The sequence below is a fragment of the Procambarus clarkii genome, chromosome 13 (genome assembly GCF_040958095.1).
Source record: "Procambarus clarkii isolate CNS0578487 chromosome 13, FALCON_Pclarkii_2.0, whole genome shotgun sequence".
NCBI lineage: Eukaryota > Metazoa > Arthropoda > Malacostraca > Decapoda > Cambaridae > Procambarus > Procambarus clarkii.
Window position 1 is genome coordinate 7,556,199 of NC_091162.1, and position 22,319 is coordinate 7,578,517.

At 43.4% G+C, this 22,319-nt stretch overlaps 1 protein-coding gene across 1 annotated transcript; it reads left to right on the forward strand.

The window, feature by feature from the left end:
• Window positions 1-2,128: 2,128 nt before the first annotated feature.
• On the forward strand, window positions 2,129-13,118 carry LOC123757305 (basic salivary proline-rich protein 4). The gene is made up of 3 exons (XM_069323607.1): window positions 2,129-2,528; window positions 2,976-4,156; window positions 11,896-13,118. Exons 1-3 carry the CDS (start codon window positions 2,243-2,245, stop codon window positions 12,016-12,018), a joined length of 1,590 nt encoding a protein of 529 aa, XP_069179708.1. The 5' UTR covers window positions 2,129-2,242; the 3' UTR covers window positions 12,019-13,118.
• The last annotated feature ends 9,201 nt before the right edge of the window (window positions 13,119-22,319 follow it).

Sequence of the window (22,319 nt, forward strand, 5' to 3'; positions counted from 1 at the left end):
TGCGAGAGCGGTTAGGCTGGACAGACAGACAGATCGAGACTGGACGATGTTCAAGAAAGGCAGACAGCTACTCCACTGTGAGAGGAGTAACAGGAAAGACAAGCCGCTGTTCGACGTGTCACTGAGAGAGAGAGCTAAATGTTTCAATTAATTTGTAGAAAGAACTGTGCTCAGTGTGTATCAGATAAAATTAAGAATAAAATTATATAAATTTGTATACTTTCCCCTAATCCCTATATAACTGGAGTAGAGATTGAAAGGAGAGGAGAAGATATGCAGCTGATGGCTACGGCGGCAGAGGACACACACACACATTCCTTCATTCCTAACGAGGTGATTTGACATGTAGATAATAGCCGTTAAACAATTATCTCAGCAAGTGTGAGGAGAAGCCTATTAAGTGTCCGCATAAATCACCCGTAATCACTGAGAATCTGACAGCTCTCAAACCACAAGATTGTCACCTGGGTCCAACTTTCTCATTACACCTTATTAAGCACTCTGACAGTTAGTGTAGACGCAGCCTTTGCAGGGAACGGGTGTGTCTAGCTCATTCCTCCCTTGTTAACTCATAAGAATGTTTTGACATCGGGGAGAGATCTGTTTAGCATCACTGAAGTTTCCTATCGTTTATGTGAGATGAAAATTATTTTTACCTCTAAACACACACGCTGTATGTCTTGTTCTCTGTCCATCTGTCTGGTGGAATGTACCGGCTGGCTAGCTGGTGGAATGTGCCGGCTGGCTAGCTGGTGGAATGTGCCGGCTGGCTAGCTGGTGGAATGTGCCGGCTGGCTAGCTGGTGGAATGTGCCGGCTGGCTAGCTGTGGAATGTGCCGGCTGGCTAGCTGTGGCATGTGCCGGCTGGCTAGCTGGTGGAATGTGCCGGCTGGACACTCCAGGTGCCGTCAGCTGCCTGTCGTCGTCCGGGCCTTGGATGCATACTCACAATTTTCCCTTCTCGTCCCTGTACTCACCCCTGGTCCGATAATCTCTTTGGTGCCTCAGTGGGCAGAAGAGCTCATTCGGATTTCTGTGGACTTTTCCAAGCCTCCTCGTCGGAAGAGGGATTTAGAGGGTCTGGACCCTTTAATTTGTGCAGACCTACGAGCTTCCTTATACCCTGGATACTTGGCGGCTTACACGGATGGGTCCCGCAAAGATCAGCCACCATCCACATCTGCGGCAGCATACTTTGCTCCTTTTTCCTTCTGTCAGACGTGGAAGCTCTCCCCTGCTCATTCGTGCCTGGCCGGGGAACTATTTGTAATCTTGCTAGTCTTATGACTCCTTCGACAAGTTTCAGGACCCTCTGCGGTCGTTTTCTACGTGTACTTAGTTACAGCCCTACATCTGACATCATTTCGGCGTCCATGAGTCTATCGTCATACTGTGTCACATGATCCATGGAGAACTACTGTCATACTCTAGTACTCCAGGGTTGGTCTATCTCCAATGGGTTCTGTCACATGTCGGTATTAATGGCAATGAGGATGGCCGACGTAGCAGCAGGGATGGCGCATGGTCTCCTCCATGACTCTACATATGTGCCTCCGGATCTTTCCGAAATTCTCCCACAACTCCGGCTGGCTTGCCACGAGAGTTGGGAGGCAGTAATGTCGCCAGTACTCAGGTCCTCTTTAGCGGGTCTTCGGGAGAGCTCCTCCCCGCGTCCATGGACTCGTCATCATTCTCGACTCCTCGACACGGCCATCACTCGTCTCCGGATTGGGCACACCTGCCTAGGCTTCACATCTCCATCGCCTACGGCTGTAGATTCCCCATACTGCCAGTGGTGTCCGACCCACTGAGGATACAGTGGAACACCTTCACTGGCCTAGATTTCATAGTGCTCGCGTCAGACTACAGAGTGCCGTTCGTAGGCTGAATATTCCCCGCCTCACAGTTCCCGTTCTCCTTGACGGGGCAGGTGCGAGAGACGAAGACGTCTGATATGACATCCTTCGCCATACCTTCCGCTTTGTCCTTCATGTCCGTGGCCTGAAGAGACTGTAAAGTATGTGGCCTGAGGAGATTGTAGGGTCTGTGGCCTGAAGAGACTATAGGGACCCCATTCGCTAGGTATTTCCCGGTATCGGGCAACCGGGGCGCATCCGCTCCTTTGATCGTCGTCGCCCCTAAGTCAACAACAACAGTCATCCCGTCAGATGAAAGGTGACGTTGTGTGTGATGGCCTTCGTGACGGACAGAGCCAGCCCGGCTGTGGTCAAAAAGGGGAGTTATGACACAGAGTGGGACGAAGGGTTCCACTCGCCGTCGGTGGAGGGCAAGTGTGAGAAGAGGCAGGCAGGAGTGTGTAATGGCAGCACCACCAGTGACGAACAGCAGGAGCCAAGCTCCCTCGCCGCCTCCTGCAGGCACACGCAGGAGCCAGCCTCCTCCAGCAGGCACACACAGGAGCCAGCCTCCTCCAGCAGGCACACACAGGAGCCAGCCTCCTCCAGCAGGCACACACAGGAGCCAGCCTCCTCCAGCAGGCACACACAGGAGCCAGCCTCCTCCAGCAGGCATGCACAGGAGCCAGCCTCCTCCAGCAGGCACACACAGGAGCCAGCCTCCTCCAGCAGGCACACACAGGAGCCAGCCTCCTCCAGCAGGCACACACAGGAGCCAGCCTCCCTCGCCGCCTCCTGCAGGAACGTACAGGAGCCAGCCTCCTCCAGCAGGCACACACAAGAGCCAGCCTCCTCCAGTAGGCACACGCAAGAGCCAGCCTCCTCCTGCAGGCACACGCAGGAGCCAGCCTCCTCCAGCAGGCACACACAGAAGCCAGCCTTCTCCAGCAGGCACACACAGGAGCCAGCCTCCCTCGCCGCCTCCTGCAGGAACGTACAGGAGCCAGCCTCCTCCAGCAGGCACACACAGGAGCCAGCCTCCTCCAGCAGGCACACACAGGAGCCAGCCTCCTCCAGCAGGCACACACAGGAGCCAGCCTCCCTCGCCGCCTCCTGCAGGCACACACAGGAGCCAGCCTCCTCCAGCAGGCACACACAGGAGCCAGCCTCCTCCAGCAGGCACACACAGGAGCCAGCCTCCTCCAGCAGGCACACGCAGGAGCCAGCCTCCTCCAGCAGGCACACGCAGGAGCCAGCCTCCTCCAGCAGGCACACGCAGGAGCCAGCCTCCTCCAGCAGGCACACGCAGGAGCCAGCCTCCTCCAGCAGGCACACGCAGGAGCCAGCCTCCTCCAGCAGGCACACGCAGGAGCCAGCCTCCTCCAGCAGGCACACGCAGGAGCCAGCCTCCTCCAGCAGGCACACGCAGGAGCCAGCCTCCTCCAGCAGGCACACGCAGGAGCCAGCCTCCTCCAGCAGGCACACGCAGGAGCCAGCCTCCTCCAGCAGGCACACGCAGGAGCCAGCCTCCTCCAGCAGGCACACGCAGGAGCCAGCCTCCTCCAGCAGGCACAGGCAGGAGCCAGCCTCCCTCGCTGCCTCCTGCAGGCACGCACAGGAACCAGCCTCCTCCAGCAGGCACGCACAGGAACCAGCCTCCTCCAGCAGGCACACGCAGGAGCCAGCCTCCTCCAGCAGGCACAGGCAGGAGCCAGCCTCCCTCGCTGCCTCCTGCAGGCACGCACAGGAGCCAGCCTCCTCCAGCAGGACACACGCAAGAGCCAGCCTCCTCCAGCAGGCACACGCAAGAGCCAGCCTCCGGCAGGCACACGCAGGAGGCTAGCGTAGACAGTTGTGGCCAGAGTGAAGCCAAGAGTGGGGAAGGGTCACAGGAGGGAGATAGTGTGGAGAGGAAGGCTGCCAGTCTAGCTAAGTATGTAGTGTCCTCTCTGGTGGGGAAGACAGAGGCAAAAACGAACGATAAGGTGGAAGAGACACTCCTCAGGTGTGTCGAGATGATCATGCACAGACACCACATATTCTTGAAAGGAATGATGAAGAAATTAAACATTACCAGAGAGACCAGATACGTTTCCTTTTTTGCAGCTGCCAATGAACTATTTGAAGGCGGAAAGACCATTACTTGGGCCAGGATAGTGGCGCTCTATGCCTTTAGTGGACAGTTGGCTTTGTACTGCAAAGAAGAAAATATGGAGGACTTCAGCGACACAATAGTAACATTCACGGACAAGTACACCAGTGAAGTGGTGGTGCCCTTCGTCAGGAAGGCTGGTGGTTGGGTAAGTTATGTTCTTTTAGTTATTTTTATCATGAATAAATTAATCTGTAATGGCCTATAAAAATATTAATTGTAACAGTTAGCAGGGCATATGTCTTCCATACTCCGCTGACAGACTCTTGTTTGGAGTTCTATTGGTTGCTCTAACCTTGAGTGACAATGTAGCTTTGCATTGGCAATTGCACCAAAGTATATAGCATCTTGGTTGTCTGTCAAGAAATATTAGATTTTACTTGTCAAATGAACCATCAGACTACACTGAACGTAATCAGTGGCTTTATATAATGAACGATATCTGTACCTACTAATAAATTAGTAGGTACAGATATCGTTCATGTAATTAACATGTAATCACATGTTAATGATTAATCATTAACATGTGATTACATGTTCTGTGTGTTCTACTAACATGTTCCTATACTATTTTATAATGTTATTTAAGTATTACTGTTATTAATTTTTAGAAATGGATTCCATAGTTGTATTCACCAAGTTGTGCTGGCGGGGGTTGAGCTCTACTCCTTTGGCCTATCTCTCAACTGTCAATGAATCGACTGTTACTACTATTTTTTTTGTTCCCCCCATACTATATATCCCCCCCCCACCAACTGTATAGCACTTGGAAGGGGTGAGGATAAGGATTTGGGATGGGATGGGGGGGTAGGAACGGTGTCCAACCACTTGCACGGTTGGGGATTGAACGCTGACCTGTATGAAGCGAGACCACCTCTCTATCGTCCATCCCAAATGGTTGGGCACCATTCCTTCCCCCCCCCCCTATCCCATCCCAAATGCTTATCCTGGCCCCCTTCAAAATGCTATATAGTCATAACGGCTAAATTAAGGAAAAAATAATATCTGCTGGAAATTACTTAAAAGGGGATACCTGGTGGGCCGATTTAGTCTGGTGCCTAGTGGAGTCTGTTAAATAAATTCCAGAATTTAATAGGTTCACAGTATTATAGTGCAATTAATATTTATCAAACAATAAATGCTATATTTAAATATTCTCCAAACTGAATGTTGAAAAAGCAGCCTGATGAGTACCAAATCAAATAAACTGGTACAACCCATATACCTGTACAGTGTTACAGTACATTCTAGAGAGTTCCCACTGTACTGTATTTTTTAAAAATAATGTACAGCACATATTGTATTGATATGACAGCATAGAAAACCAGGGATTCATTTCTTGGTTACCCTTGTGTAATTGAACCACATCTGGTTCAGAATTAGTTATGCTTTGATGTACCAGACACTACCGAATATACGGGAAGATAAAACAGTTTTTCTGGGGGGAAGTCATGTCGGCTCCCCGGAGCTATCAAGGCTGATATGGACATATTAGCTTTCTGGCATCAATGTGCATGGAGTTCTTGCCTACCAAGGACCACAAGCCAGAACCTGGCCCCAATCAGAGGGGCACAAGGAGTAATAGCCTATAGGCATGTGGTTGGGAGCAGTCTATGTCTGCCATCAACCAGGTCTGGCACCCAGAAAGGTAGGCGCCCCAAAACAAACCCCTATTCTGGTGAAAAAATTGCTACCGAAAGCCGAACGAGTAGACAAACTCGTTACCCTGCCCCACCCCTCCCCAAAAAATTAGCAAATGGGCATGACGTTATGTTGCCGTGCCACTGTCTGCGTAACCCCCCTCCCCCTCCCCGGGAGGGGGAAGGGGGATCCCTAAACCCTCGCGCCGGTGACCCAACCTTCAGTTCTTGGCTGATGTGATACTGGCAGGTCATGTGCCTCTGGCTCCTGCTTTGGTCTCAGTTTCTGTGCTTTGTGGTGTGGTCTATCTCTACAGGTGGTGTGTGAGCCAGGATTAATATTCTATGGTACTCTGGCTGCATGTGCCTAGGGTTTCCTTCCCCAGGTGCCCAGTAAGTACTGCCCTAGGAGCTTGGGGCACCTTCCACAAATTGCCTTGGGATGTACTTCCGCTGTGTCTTTTACTGCTCGCTAATTGGCCGCCCTTGGAGTTGGCTGGGGTTTTTGTTGCCCTGTTGACCAGACCACACACTAGAAGGTGAAGGGACAACGACGTTTTGGTTCATCCTGGACCATTCTCAAGTCGATTGAGAATGGTCCAAGACGGACCGAAACGTCGTTGTCCCTTCACCTTCTAGTGTGTGGTCTGGTCAACATTCCTCAGCCATGTTATTGTGACTCATCGCCTGCATTTTTGTTGCCCTAGTTTGCCTCTGGGTAGGGGATAGTTTTAATCACTGGTAGGGGCACGGGGTACTGCACAGCTAGTTTTCACCTATTAAAGCGGCCGGCTCTGTTCCACCTGGGTTCGTTGTCGTCTTGACGGGTTTTTTCTTTTGTTTTTGTTTTCCTGCCTTGTTGCGGGGGGGGGGGGGGGTCTGCCCTTGGTTGGTTGCCCCTATCTACATTTGGGTTTTTATATATCCATATCTGTCTCGGTGGTACCACCTGCTAGGCCCCTGTGAGTGGACACGTTCCGGGGGTTCAGCTTTTAGAAGTTTGTTCGGTAGTCTTGGGCGCTGGTTCAGAGTACCCTGCCTGGGCTTTCCTTAGCGTAATATAAAGGCTAAGGGCCCTGAGAAACCCCTGTGGGGGTTCCATGGTCCGATGGATGTGACCCTTGAGTTCCCTCTCGCTTCGTGCAAGGATGATGCTTGCTCTGTCCCCCTTGTCTCAGGGTGACAATCACCGGTTGTAACTCTGCCATGCTGCCTGTCGGGTCTGTGATTCTTTTGACCCAGAGTTGTGCGATGTTTGTTCTTTGTACATGCTCCAGTTCACCCAAGCTACTGAACATGATATGAGGGTGCAGGCAGCAAATGCGTTGCATGCTCGTTTTAGGTTGCTGCAACGCGATAGGTTTGTTGCTTCCCCGGATGCCCTGAGACTGCCCTGTTTTGGTTATAGGGACCCGGACTTTGGGGTTTCAGAGTCGAGGCAGGGTTTAGTTGGTGTTGAGAGACTGGCAGTCTCTGGGGAGTCCCCTTCCAGGGTGGTGGCGGAGGCATTCGAGCCTGGTCATCCAGCCGGAGCTTCTAAGGCTATTTTCCTGTTGGCATTGACCTCTGGGGGGTCGAGCCGGGAAGCTTCATTCTCTCCTCCAGCGTAGGAATTTGTGCTTTTTTTTGGGGGGGGGGGCCTGGTAGTTGGTTTGTTTGGTTGCAGCCACTTCTTTTCTGGCGAAGAATGAGACTGCTGCTTTCAGGAGGGGTCCTTGGGTTGTTGATTGCTTGGTTGGTCAGGCCGGGGGTGCATCATGTGTTGTGTCCGGTTGCGACTCTCTGCCGTTATATGCGTGCCACGGCTTCGGTGGTTGGGGATGCGCTTTGGGGTGACCCGATTTCCCTCCTTCCCTGTTCCCGGGCCTCCCAGGTCGTCTGCAGGGTTATTAAGTCTAGCCATCCTGCAGTCTATCCTCGTGCCCACGACGTTTGTAAGTTTGCTGCTTTGGCTGCCGTCTTTGTAAACATGTCTTAGGTTGACATTCGAGCACGGAGTTTTTGGAAGTCAAACAGGGTCCTGGCCGCTCGCTACCATGTCAATGTCCCTGGACCTGGTAGGGCCTGCATTGCATTGGGTCGGCTATTGCAGCCAGTTGTCTTGCCTTTGGGTTGAGGAGTGAGCACTGACTGCCACCCAGGTAAGTCCCAGTTTTTCCTTGTCTTTGGGTAGTTAGCTCCAGGGAGCTGACAGAAAACCCCCAGAAAACCAGCGTTGAATGTAATGAAACGCCGTTTTCTGGGTGAATCCAGGAGGCTCCCCGGCATCCTTCCCTCCCAGTCGGTGGTGTTTCTGGGGGGAGCCCCGTTGGCTCCTCAGAGCTATCCCAGGCTGATATGCTAATGTCAGACTTTGGCATCAGTCATGTGTATGGAGTTCTTAGGCCTACCAGGGACCACAGCCAGAACCTGGCCCCCTCAGAGAGGCAAGGGGAGCAATGGCCTATAGAACCCCCCGTGTGGTTGGATGCATTCTGTCTGCCATCGACCGGATCAGGCACCCAGACAGGTAAGCACCCCCAAAATAAACCCCTATCCAGTTAAAATTGCTAGCAAAAGCCGAACTAGTGGATATAACTCCCAAACAGAAAACGAGCTAACTAGTATGACGTCATACGTCGCAGCGCCGCTGTCTGCGCAGCTCTTCCCCCCCCTCCCCAGGAGGGGTAAGGGGGAGCCCCAGACCCCTCATGCCGGCTACCCACACCTCATTTCTTGGGGCTGGATGTCAAAAACCCGAAAAATAATAAATACTGGAGGGCCAGGTCCCAAATCTACACAGTAAAATAACAACGTACTGGAGTGAACGATATGGAAGAAAATGCAAGATTGAACCAGTGAAGAGCAGAGGTGCCATAGGCACAATCAGAGAGCACTGTATAAACATCAGAGGTCCGCGGTTGTTCAACGTCCTCCCAGCGACTATAAGAAATATTGCCGGAACAACCGTGGACATCTTCAAGAGAGAACTGGACTGTTTTCTAAGAGAAGTTCCGGATCAGCTGGGCTGTGGTGGGTATGTGGCCCTGCGGGCCGCTCCAAGCAACAGCCTGGTGGACCAAACTCTCACAAGTTGAGCCTGGCCTTGGGCTGGGCTTGGGGAGTAGAAGAACTCCCAGAACCCCATCAAGCAGGAGGGATGCAGGGGAGCCTCGGGGACTCGCCCAGAAAATGGTTTTCATTGCATTCAACGCTGGTATTTTGACATCCAGCCTAAGAACTGAAGGTTGAATCGCCGGCTCGATGGCTTAGGGCTCCCCCTTTTACCCCTCCTGAGCAGGGGGAGTTTCTCAGACAGTGGCCGCGGCAACATGATGACGTCATGCTCGTTTGCTAATTTTTGTTTGGGGAGTTTGTCCACTCGTTCGGCTGTTGGTAGCAATTTTTTTACCAGAATAGGGGTTTGTTTTGGGGCGCCTACCTTTCTGGGTGCCAGACCCGGTCGATGACATAGAATGCTCCCAACCACACGAGGGTTTCTATAGGCCATTGCTCCTCGTGCCTTTCTGAGGGGGGCCAGGTTCTGGCTCGTGGTCCCTGATAGGCAAGAACTCCATGCACAGTGACTGATGCCAGAAAGCTAATACAGTGGTATCTCGGAATACGAGTGTCCCTAATACGAGTTTTTCGGAATACGAGCAGGATTTACTCGGAAAATATGCCTCTGAAGGCGAGGGTTACCTCGGAACACGAGTTTGTTGATATGTGTACAGGCCGACCTAGCGCGTGGTGGTACGACGATTGTCGCCCCTCGGCCCTCAGTTTACCAGTGCCTCGTGCCCAGTGACTATCCCACGTCAATTCTTCACCCGGATTTTCAGTGTTTTGTTGGATTTTTGGTCATTTAACCATAAAAGTTGTTATTATATATCTCACATGGGTCCCAAGAAAGCCAGTGGTAAGGATCAAGGCAAGAAAGCTCATGTGAGGATCTAGAGGTTATCTTGAGATGATTTCGGGGCTTTTTAGTGTCCCCGCGGCCTGGTCCTCGACCAGGCCTCCACCCCCAGGAAGCAGCCCGTGACAGCTGACTAACACCCAGGTACCTATTTTACTGCTAGGTAACAGGGTCATAGGGTGAAAGAAACTTTGCCCATTGTTTCTCGCCGGCGTCCGGGATCGAACCCGGGACCACAGGATCACAAGTCCAGTGTGCTGTCCGCTCGACCGACCGGCTCCCATAAATAGAGGATGACAATAGAGGAAAAACAAGAGATCATTCAGAAGCATGAAAATGGTACACGTGTTGTTGAACTTTGTAGGCAGTACAACAAAGCCACGTCAACAATATGCACTATACATAGCAAGAAAAAGGACATTATGAGTGCTAAAGTGGCAAAAGGCGTAAGAACAATCACAAAACAAAGACCACAAATACTTGAAGAAGTGGAAAAGTTGTTATTAATTTGGATACACAACAAGGAGTTAAAGGGTGATAGTGTTTCGGAGGCCATCATTTGTGAGAAAGCCAGGGTATTGCACGAAGACCTTGTAAAGAAAATCCCTGGAACGAGTGATGCAGATACAAAAGAGTTTAAGGCAAGCAGGAGGGTGGTTTGAAAAAATTAGAAAAAGAAGTGGTATCCATAGTGTTGTGAGGCATGGGGAGGCAGCCAGCTCAGACAAACCAGCCGCTGAACGATTTATTGAAGAATTTAAAGAGTTTGCAGAGGCTGAGGGATACCTACCGCAACAAGTGTTTAATTGTGATGAAACAGGACTGTTCTGGAAAAGATTGCCTAAGAGGACATACGTTACCAAGGAGGAAATATCCTTGCCTGGACACAAGCCTATGAAAGATAGGTTTACGCTTGTGCTGTGTTCAAATGCGAGTGGCGATTTGAAAATTAAACCCTTGCTAGTGTATCATCCTGAAAATCCAAGGGTTTTCAAACAGTATAAAGTGCAGAAAACCCAAATGTGTGTGATGTGGAAGGCTAATAAAAGGGCATGGGTGACTAGGATTTTTTTTTCAGAGTGGGTGAATGAAGTGCTGTGCTCTGCCATAGAAAAATATCTGCAGGAGAAACATTTGCCACTCAAAGCCCTGCTTCTCCTCGACAATGCTCCTGCTCATCCTCCAGGATTGGAAAATGAATTGATGCACAGATACAGTAAAGTTCCTTCCTCCTAACACCACTCCTCTAATTCAGTCTATGGATCAGAAAATCATAGCGAATTTTAAAAAACTGTATGAAAGGGCACTTTTCCAGAAGTGTTTTGAAGTGACTGAAGCCACAAACCTACCTCTCAAAGAGTTCTGGAAAGACCATTTTAACATTTGTAGTTCTTTAAAACTCGTTGACAAAGCCTGGCAAGAAGTGACTCAGAGAACCCTGATTTCTGGCTGGAGAAAATTGTGGCCTGAATGTGTGACAGAACTAGACTTTGAAGGGTTTGAGCCTGTAAATGATGCGCCTATTGTTGAGGAAATTGTTACTCTGGGCCGGCAAATGGGCTTGGAATTGGATGGTGATGATGTGGAGTAGTTGGTGGAAGAACACAACGAAGAACTGACCACCGAAGAACGCCAAGCCCTTCAAAAGGAACAGCAAGAAGACCCAGCTGAGGATGTTTCTCCAGTGGAGGAGGACGAGGCAGTAGCGAATGTCCCTTCTGCAAAAATTAAGGTGTGTCAGATGTGGGAAGAGATGCAAACTTTTATTGAAAAGACTCACCCAGAGAAAGCTGTAGTAGGCCGTTGCCTTAATCTTTTCAATGACAATGTGATGCCTTATTACAGAGACAGCTTGCGAAGAAGGGAAAAACAAGCTTCCATGGACAGATTTGTTGTGAGGAAATCGAGCAGTGAGCCACAACCAGAACCTAGTAGTATGCAGGCAAAACGTGCCAGGGAGTGCACACCAGAAAGGTCCTCACTGCCTGATGTTATAATGGAAGGGGACTGCCCTTCCAAACAGTAACACCTCTCCTCCTCCCTCCTCCTCATTATCTTCCATACGCCAACAGCAGTCATCAGCAAGGGTAAGTAATAACTTGAATATAGTTTTGTAGATTTATTTAGATGAATTAGGTATAAAATTTAGTTTGAAGCGAGGTTTTTGGGTAGTCAGGAATGGATTAATTCATTTCCCATTATATCTCTGTAAAACCAATTTTCTGTTCTGCATTTAAAGTAAATGCAGCGTCCAAGTGTTTAATCTTAAAATTAATGCAAATACAGTACAGTACTGTACTGTAAATCATTGATATGTCAGCACTTGTAATTAGTCTTTCTCCTTTGCAGATAAAAATATGCGAAGAATTTCCAGCCGAAGAAGATCAAGAAAGTGAGGCATGGAGTTACCTCACGTGGACAGCTATTGGATTAGGATTGGCTGCTACTGCATTATTCTTCACCTCTCGTTAGTTACTGCATTTGCATGGTACTGTGTTGTGGAACACTGGTGGCCCAGGTGCAGATAGAGAGGGTTTTATCATGCTTGTGGCTTACCATTTGCACAACCCATGTGCCAACTGATAACACCTTTCATGGTTTAGCACAAGGCACAATCACTTCTGTAAATATTTGTTGGTTTTCTCACTTTGAATTCATAAGTTGCGTCGACTGACTATTAACAATTTAAGCTGGTACTGTTCTCCTTGAAAACTCTGATAATTACTTGGGTCCTGCTCAAACCTGTGGCTATAAGAATGGGGTTATTTTTGTGGACTGAATGACTACTGTATGGTGTATATTTCATTTAATATATTACAAATCTTTCTTATTACACAGTCTATTCTATGATAATAAAAATATGGTACGTATATTTTTCAATGTTTTTTACATGTTTTGTCAATTTTGTGTATTCTCCATTCCAGTGGAAGATTATTATACATCATAAAAATTATTATTTCTTAGTGTATAAATAATTTCTTTAAAGAAATGCATCCAAAATTTGTGAACTTGTACATTAACCAAATTAGTTTGTTTAGGTCTAAAATTTGAATGCAGTGCATTCATGCAGTAACAACCTGCAATGTTTGTGTTGTTACAATATCACACTGTACCTATCGCATATTGTTGGCCTTCAAGCTAAACAATAACAATATTCTACAAAGACTGCAAGTAAACAATGATCAGCTGTGGTTCAACTTTGGCGATCTTTGACAATTGACTACAGTACTGCATTAAATAAGTTGGCATCAAATGCAAGAGTGTTACAACCCCGGTAAATTGTTTGTCTGGCCAATACCTAGACCATAATTTGAATCATAACTGTACATAATATGCTGAGAAAAATTTAATATTTTCAAACTACTGTACATATTTTTATTTATATTTAACATAAATATAGTTTATTAACCACTACACTGCGCAACGCGTCTTGAGGCTCTTGATGGGTGGAGCACAACACGCCTCAGGGATCTTATATGTATAGCGTATCATTTAAAACTCCTGCGGCTACACGGGGTTCACATCAGCTTCCTCAGGACTCTCCTAAACAGACATCATTAAAAAAAAAAAAATCATGGGCAACATTCCCGGATGTGAAGGCCTCAGTACTGAGTGAGCAACCAAAGCTGGTGCACGCAACATGAGCTAACAGCATTGCTGTTCAGCTTTTGACCACAGAATTGACCGCCTAAAATTTTCCAAATATATGTGTATCTGGTATTATTTAGCCATGATAATATTGCAGAAGAGCCTGACTGTGATAAAGACTGTGTACAATGTTCAGATATCGGTGAATAAATGCCGTTGAAGAGGTTCACAGCGCTAGCCACAGCACACTACCAATATTTCATCCATCTAAAATTCTTCAAACAATTTCTCATGTTCCTTTACAAAATAAAAATGTGGAAAATTATTCATTTACATGGTTTAGTGACCAGGACTCTAATAATAGCAGGATTGTGGTGAGAATTAGCAATGTGAGTTAGCAGTGGGAGGAGTACTGTTGGTGAGGGAGGGAGGGAGAGGTGGCGTCGGCTACTGGCTGGTGTGTGGCAACATGTTATTGTCTGGAATCACCATATCAGCTTATTATAATAATAATAATAATAATATTATATTTAGGAAAAGTACATACATAGATGCAGAGTTACAAACATTATGATTGATTTATAGATAGAGTTAGTACCTACAATACCTAAAGCCACTAGTACGCATAGCGTTTCGGGCAAGGTGAGGTGGGGGAAAAAAAACACTTAGACTAAAACTTAATAGTAATTGAGCTTAAAGTATAAATTGCATTGAAAGAAAAAAAAATAAAAGATAAAAAAGGGGGAAACATGGTAGAAAATAGCCAGTATACAAGTTGGTCAACAAACAGCATTATTTAAAAAATAGTAAAACATGGGTTGACATTTAAGGGTAAGGCATGTTACATGGAGTTAATTAAGTAGTACTTAGTTTTCATCTTAAACTGGTTGAGAGAAGTACAGCCTTTGACATGATTGGGAAGGTCATTCCACTTACTGAGTCCCTTGATTTGTAGAGCATTTCTAGTTTGTTTAAGTCGTACTCTTGGAATATCAAATAGGAATTTGTTTCTGGTGTGGTGCTCATGGGTTCTGTTACAACTGTCTAAGAAGCTTTTAAGGTCAGGATTGATATTGCAATTCAAAGTTTTAAATATATAGAGTACACATGAGAGGATGTGCAGTGACTTAATATCTAACATATTCAGAGATTTGAGTAAGGGTACCGAGTGCTGTCTGGGGCCAGAGTTAGATATTGTTCTAATAGAAGCTTTGTGTTGAGTAATTAGAGGACGTAAATGATTTTGGGTAGTAGAACCCCAAGCATAAATACCATAGTTGAGATAAGGATAGATGAGAGAGTAATAGAGCGTCACCAGGGCAGGGTGAGGTACATAATATCTGATCTTAGAAAGAATGCCAACAGTTTTAGAAACTATTTTTTTCTATATTTAGAATGTGTCCCTGGAAATTCAGCTTGTTATTGATGAGGACACCAAGGAATTTACCATCAACTTTACTACTGATTTGTATATTGTTTATTCTTAGATTAATTTCATTTGAGGATTTATTACCAAACAAAATATAGAAAGTTTTGTCAATGTTAAGGGTGAGTTTGTTAGCAGTTAGCCAAAGATGGACTTTATTTAGTTCAGTATTCACAGTGACATTTAGAGCAAGGGGGTCAGGACTGGAGAAAATGAAAGTTGTGTAATCAGCAAATAAGATTGGTTTGAGGAGTTGGGAGGCATTTGGAAGGTCATTAATGTAGATGAGAAAGAGGAGAGGGCCCTGTGGAACACCAATGTTTATGGGTAGTGTAGGAGAAATGGAATTATTCACAGAAATATACTGGTCTGGATACTACTACCGGATACCATACTGGATACTGGTCCACTATGGTGAACACAAATGTAGATACTTATATATAACGTGTGTATAGTGTGTAATATCAGCAAAAGGCTTATGTTGGGAGGAGCCATTTAGGTGAGGGAGTGAGTGAGGCTGTCGTCTGCTGTGACTTGTCATGCAGTAGCCGCAGTATGGTGTCCAAACTACTGTTTGGACACCATACCAGCTTAGTTGTACAGTTATGGTGAATAAAACATGTAGATAGATATATACAATGAGTGTATATAGTGTAATAACAATAATAATGCACAACATTTGTTGTGCATTATTTCATCTAGTGTAAATGCTGTGCAGTGCTAGGAACCTGAGGATTATTCTGTACAAATTAAAGACTTGAGTCGACTTCATCCCAATCTCTCTTGCAAATTTAAAAGGTGTCAGTATTTTATGTATATCACTTTTTTCTTTTTCTTTTTTTTTTTCTTTTTTTTTCTTTGTGTGTACCAATGGTTTTGCAATTAGTAATAATTTTTTTTGAGTTTCTGGTAAATATCTTTTTGTTTTGTAGTATTGGTTTGTAGCTTAAGGGGGCAGTAAACATGCTTTAAAATTTTGTTTAATGTCAACCAAACTTTTTTTACTTGTTGAATATAAGAAGGGTTGCAACTGTTCTCTGTTTCAGTATCACACCCCAAATAGAAAGGGAGATATGTTTTTGTTTTTCTTTTTTCTAACAAATTTTACACATTTTCAATATCCTACTTCTACCACAATATTCAAATGACATCATTTCTATGACACTCATATATCATATTAACATATAATAAAGGATTTTTATAAAAAGGAATATCCAAATTATGTTTATTTTTACTAATACAAGTGGTCAAAGTGCCCCCAAAAATACATGTCAATATTTCATGTTTGCAAATATTTATAAAATCAATAAATGAACTTAGGAATAAAGTGTTTCATAAATGTTGTAGAGACGTCATTTCTACATACAAGGTGTACATTTCATGTAAATTGAAAAAAAATGAAAGAGGAGATGCAATTTTATGTTACTTGAAAATATATATAAGATCGAACACTCTGCCACCTGTGGTTGAAGTTGACTTCAACGAATTTCCTCCAAAATTTGCATCTTTACAGATAGGCATACGTTCCGTAAGGTTATAAGTTTCATGCAAATCGGCTGATAAAAATATGAATAAAAAAATTGAGAAAGCATCATTTTTTTTTGACATAAAAGTAAATATTAAAAATACTTTATCATATGCTATTCGAAAATTTTTGACAATTCAATATTTTTTTTTTTTCTCCCTTCCTATTTATGCTACGAAGCTGAAACTTGGGCAAGTTGAATCAAATTTTATATACAACTAGTCCAAAAAGTTTGATTAAAATCAAACCAGTTTTCATTTATCGCATTTTTCCGTAATACGTCCCTTAAATAATTTATGTACAGCACTTAGTTTATAGATACTGTATATTGGCATTGAGAAATAAAAGGCTATAAGATAGAATATTATAATTTTAGTTTTTCAAATATTAAAATTTTGTATTGGGGCTTTTTCAAAAGATATTTTAGTACTGTAGTAAGTAAATTACTTCAAAATAGTAGCTCTATCATAGTTGCAAGCTCAAGCAAAGAGAAGAAGCTTTATAGCCGAGATAATTTTGAGGGATTGATTATTGTTGGGTGAGTGAGTTTTATGTATTTTTTAAATCCTGTCAGATTTGGAGTACTGATACCTGACAAACATTGGTATAACACATGCACACAACTCCCCCCCCCCCCCTACCCCGCATTTCCCCTTTAAAGATCGCGCGATAAATTACTAGTATATACTCTAGAGTAGGGACAGTGATGCCTTCATAAATTACTCCTCGGTGATAAATTAATATTTCTCTAGAAAACCTTGATCACCTCTATGGCATAGTATTTATAAATATATCTAGTCAACTATCTTAGCAATTGCCATTTTATATTTTATTGAATCTCTTTGTAATATAATAATTTGTATAAACTATATACTCAATCTGAGTATTAATCTGAGTATCTGAAGTGTAAAATACATTATATTTTAATAGTACTGTAGTAAGGGTTTGTCATTCACTGGAAAGGCACAGGCAATTTTGATGTGCCACAACCATTGAGGTATGTAAAACCACCTGCCTTATTACTGTACAGTATTTGCTTTTTTTTTTTCATTATGATGGTGTAATGCTAAAAAAAAGGTTCATCTTTATTATGAACTGAACGGCACATACAATTTTGGCATCACTCACAACCATTGGTTTATATAAAACTGATAAGAGTGTTGTTGTTCTTTGGTCTCAGAGTGTAACGTTTAGTCATATTTTGTCAGTTTTTATAAATACTGTATACATTACAAAATAAAATGTGTATATATATATATATATATTTTTTTTTTCTTCTCCTTGATATATTTGAATGTTTTATTTAACTGACCATAATAAGATGTGTAATTGGTCAATCAGTACACTATAAACATACAGGCTGTGCTGGAAAAGATAAATTTGTAGAAGTGTAGTAAGGAAGGGAAGTGACTGAATTCATTAAGCATTTATGCAACCACTTGCAAAACCTGTACTGTACATCTTTCCTCTATTTTATATATATACAGTGTGTATGAAATATTATATAATATAAATCACTAAAAGGAATGAAGGAATGATTCCTTCTTTAGATTTATTAATATACGAAAGTACTTAAGGAAATTCCTGTTTCAATTCTTCCTCCGTGGTCTTACACTGTCACATTTTTCATCACGTGTTAATTTTCGTGATTTACACACACACACACACACACACACACACACACACCTTAGTCACCTTATGGTGACCTTAGAAATTTTTTTAGTGAGTATAATTGGACAGACTTGATGCTAGGCAAGGAAGTGAATGAGATGTATGTCAAGTTCTGTGAAATATATGATAAAGGCACAAAAAAATTTATACCAAAACAGAGATGCAGAACTAGGAAACAGGATTGGTTCAATAGAAATTGCGAGAGGGCTAGAGACCAAAAGACACAAAAATGGAATCAATACAGGAAGAGGCCGAACCCCCCAAACATACCAGCGATACAAAGATGCGAGAAAAAAAAGGGATTGCAGACAAATGTAAAACAGAACCAGGTCTATTCTATAAATTCATAAACAACAAATTGCAGGTAAAGGATAATATTCAGAGGTTGAAAATGGGAAATAGATTCATGGAAGATGAAAAGGAAATGTGTGAAACACTAAACGAAAAGTTCCAAAGTGTGTTTGTACAAAATGAAATCTTTAGGGAACCAGATACAATAAGAATTCCAGAGAACAACATAGAGCACATAGAGGTGACTAGAGACGAAGTGGAAAAAATGCTCAAGGAGCTCGGTAAGAACAAAGCAGCTGGCCCAGATGGCGTTTCACCATGGGTTCTGAGAGAATGTGCATCTGAGCTCAGCATTCCACTTCACCTGATCTTTCAGGCATCCCTGTGTACAGGAATCGTAGCAGACGTGTGGAAACAGGCTAACATAGTTCCAATCTACAAAAGTGGCAGCAGGGAAGACCCCCTCAATTATAGACCTGTATCATTTATAAGTGTAATAGTGAAAGTATTGGAAAAACTAATCAAAACTAAATGGGTAGAACACCTAGAGAGAAATGATATAATATCAGACAGACAGTATGGTTTTCGATCTGGAAGATCCTGTGTATCGAATTTACTCAGTTTCTATGATCGAGCCACAGAGATATTACAGGAAAGAGATAGTTGGGTTGACTGCATCTATCTGGACCTAAAAAAGGCTTTCGACAGAGTTCCACATAAGAGGTTGTTCTGGAAACTGGAAAATATTGGAGGGGTGACAGGTAAGCTTCTATCATGGATGAAAAATTTTCTGACTGATAGAAAAATGCGGGCAGTAATCAGAGGCAATGTATCGGAATGGAGAAATGTCACAAGTGGAGTACCACAGGGTTCAGTTCTTGCACCAGTGATGTTTATTGTGTACATAAATGATCTACCAGTTGGTATAAAGAATTATATGAACATGTTTGCTGATGATGCTAAGATAATAGGAAGGATAAGAAATTTAGATGATTGTCATGCCCTTCAAGAAGACCTGGACAAAATAAGTAGATGGAGCACCACTTGGCAAATGGAATTTAATGTTAATAAATGTCATGTTATGGAATGTGGAATAGGAGAACATAGACCCCACACAACCTATATATTATGTGAGAAATCTTTAAAGAATTCTGATAAAGAAAGAGATCTAGGGGTGGTTCTAGATAAAAAACTATCACCTGAGGACCACATAAAGAATATTGTGCAAGGAGCCTATGCTATGCTTTCTAACTTCAGAATTGCATTTAAATACATGGATGGCGATATACTAAAGAAATTGTTCATGACTTGTTAGGCCAAAGCTAGAATATGCAGCTGTTGTGTGGTGCCTATATCTTAAGAAGCACATCAACAAACTGGAAAAGGTGCAAAGACATGCTACTAAGTGGCTCCCAGAACTGAAGGGTAAGAGCTACGAGGAGAGGTTAGAAGCATTAAACATGCCAAAACTAGAAGACAGAAGAAAAAGAGGTGATATGATCACTACATACAAAATAGTAACAGGAATTGATAAAATCGACAGGGAAGATTTCCTGAGACCTGGCACTTCAAGAACAAGAGGTCATAGATTTAAACTAGATAAACACAGATGCCGAAGAAATATAAGAAAATTCACCTTCGCAAATAGAGTGGTAGACGGTTGGAACAAGTTAAGTTAGAAGGTGGTGGAGGCCAAGACCATCAGTAGTTTCAAAGCGTTATATGACAAAGAGTGCTGGGAAGACGGGACACCACGAGCGTAGCTCTCATCCTGTAACTACACCTAGGTAATTACACACACACACACACACACACACACACACACACACACACACACACACCTTGATAGGGAGCAGACGTATAGGGGCAACGGTCCGCGTATACCAAGGGAACAATAGGGTCAAGTGAGCGGGTGTACTATGCAGTGGGGATCAGGACAGTGTAAATCGAATAGTGGCATTGTATTGCAACACATTGATCACATCTCGTGGTGAATTATTGTAGTGAATTTAGAGAAGATAGCTAGTGAAGATTGACTTCTTGAGGCAGCATCAGTCACACCAGCGGGACCCACATGGAGACCTGAAGACCACACAGGATTACCGACGACCCGCCGTGTATTTACCTAGAGTGCTTGCAAGGGGCTGGCTGGTAAGTGTCTCTGTAAGTTTTCAACAGTGTGCAAGGTTTATATAATATATAAATATATATTTATTAGTATACTTTGGTAGCAGTCTTTCTTGTAAACATATGTTGTTAAATATGACCGAAAAAGTGAGATTAATAATTCTAACACGAATTTTCTCAATATTTCTTATATTTCTTCTTACTGTCGATGGTAATTGAAAAATCAATTCTCCAAAATTCATTTTTGTTTCTAGTCTGACGCGATGCTTGAACGCGTTTCGTAATAACTTATTACATTTTCAAAGAATTTAGTTTACACACACAACTGTAACCTGAAAACACTAAACAGAGTTTTACTAATACAGTACTAACACTAAACAGCTTATCCGTCTTACATATACTCGTACTTGGGTGAGGTGATATGGTGCAACAATTTTGGATGAGGTGAACAAATTTGTGACAAATAGAAGACAGAACACGAAACAATGGGTATTAGTTGGATATGAGAGCATAGGAATGGAAGTAACTGCAAAGGACCTATTGGCCCATATACTTCCTCTTGATGCCTCTATATTGGTTCGGAGTCTTGAAGTGGGTAGAATAAGAACACTGCTTTTTCCCCTAAAAGCGGTGGGTTTTCTGTGGGAAAACGTACGTCTGAGAGATGTGTCTAACCGCCCAAGTTGCGCGTGCAATGAGCCAGTGTTTATATAAGCCTTGCCCGCAGACTGGGCGACCCCTGTTCTCGCTCTGCTCGCAGCTGCCTCACTTACAAAACGCCCACCCTCCTCCCGGGATCCTCTGCATCCCCTGTTTTCATTCCAAGGGATGACACACAGGCAGGCTCAGGGGACATTTGTTCTAGCTTGCTAAGCATTTGTGGTATCTTCGGGGGTGCTCTGCCGGAACCCCCAAAGTGATAAGCCTGCAGATAGCTAAGAAATATTACCATGAATTGTAATTAGTGTAAATTCAAATAATGCAACTTTCAATTACTAATTATAGATGTAACTATTAATTGTAATTGATTTAATACTTTATCCTTATAATGATTATTCATTATAATTATTCTTTAATACTTTATTGTTATGCACTAGTCACTAATTATTTATCATTCACCTTAATTAGCTATTTGATTCATTAAAATTATTGCTTATCATTATACTATTCGTTATTATTATTATATTATTATTATTATTATTAATAATAATAATTTATTTATTTCTATAGTTGTGCATTAATTGGCTGTTGATTGCTAGTGTTGACTTTTTGATGTGTAGTGCCTCGCAGATGTCGAGCCGCCTGCTATTGCTCTATTTATCGATGATTTCTGTGTTGTTTGTTAAGACTTTTTTATTTATTTATTTTATTTATTTATATATATACAAGAAGGTACATTGGGTTTGTGAGAATACATTGAATAGTACAGTATTTGCAATCTTGTAAAGCCACTAGTACGCGCAGCGTTTCGGGCAGGTCCTTAATCTAACAGATAATTTTAAGTAGGTAATTTCTATCAGAATTGATAAATGATAACAAATACATTGCAAGAGAAAAATGAGATGAGAGAGCTTAGTAAGTATATTAAAGCACATTGTTATATTAAAGCTCTGATTGATTACATTGACAGCTTGATTAGTAATTTAAACAAGATTAATAGACACCATACAGCAGATTGACAGCACATATAAGACAGCAATGATCACGATGGTAAAGATGCTCAGATTGGGTGCATAAAGATTGGGAGACTGGGTAGCAATAGATACAGATAAACAAGATTAATAAACACCATACAGCAGATTGGCAGCACTTCTCTGGTGATGGTCTGGTTGTGGGAAGAGATTATATGTTCCTTAATGGAGCCCTGTTGCTTATATATTGTTAATCGCCTGGAAAGAGATGTTGTCCTGCCTATATACTGAGTTCTTTGGGGCTTACAGTCCCCAAGTGGGCATTTGAAGGCATAGACGACGTTGGTCTCCTTCAAGGCGTTCTGCTTTGTGTCTGGAGAGTTTCTCATGAGTTGGTTGGCGTTTTTTTGGTTTTATAGTAAATCGTCAATAGTATTTTCTGATTTTTGTCTGTAGGGATAACGTTCCTATTAACAATATCTTTCAGGACACTTTCCTCCGTTTTATGAGCTGT

Excerpts from the sequence above, each read along its gene's own strand:
- LOC123757305 (XM_069323607.1), top strand. The coding sequence starts at position 2,243 with ATGACACAGAGTGGGACGAAGGGTTCCACTCGCCGTCGGTGGAGGGCA. Across the intron at positions 2,529-2,975 it reads GAGCCAGCCTCCTCCAGCAG|GCACACACAGGAGCCAGCCT; the intron begins GCATGCACAGGA and ends CGCCTCCTGCAG. Across the intron at positions 4,157-11,895 it reads TCAGGAAGGCTGGTGGTTGG|ATAAAAATATGCGAAGAATT; the intron begins GTAAGTTATGTT and ends TCTCCTTTGCAG.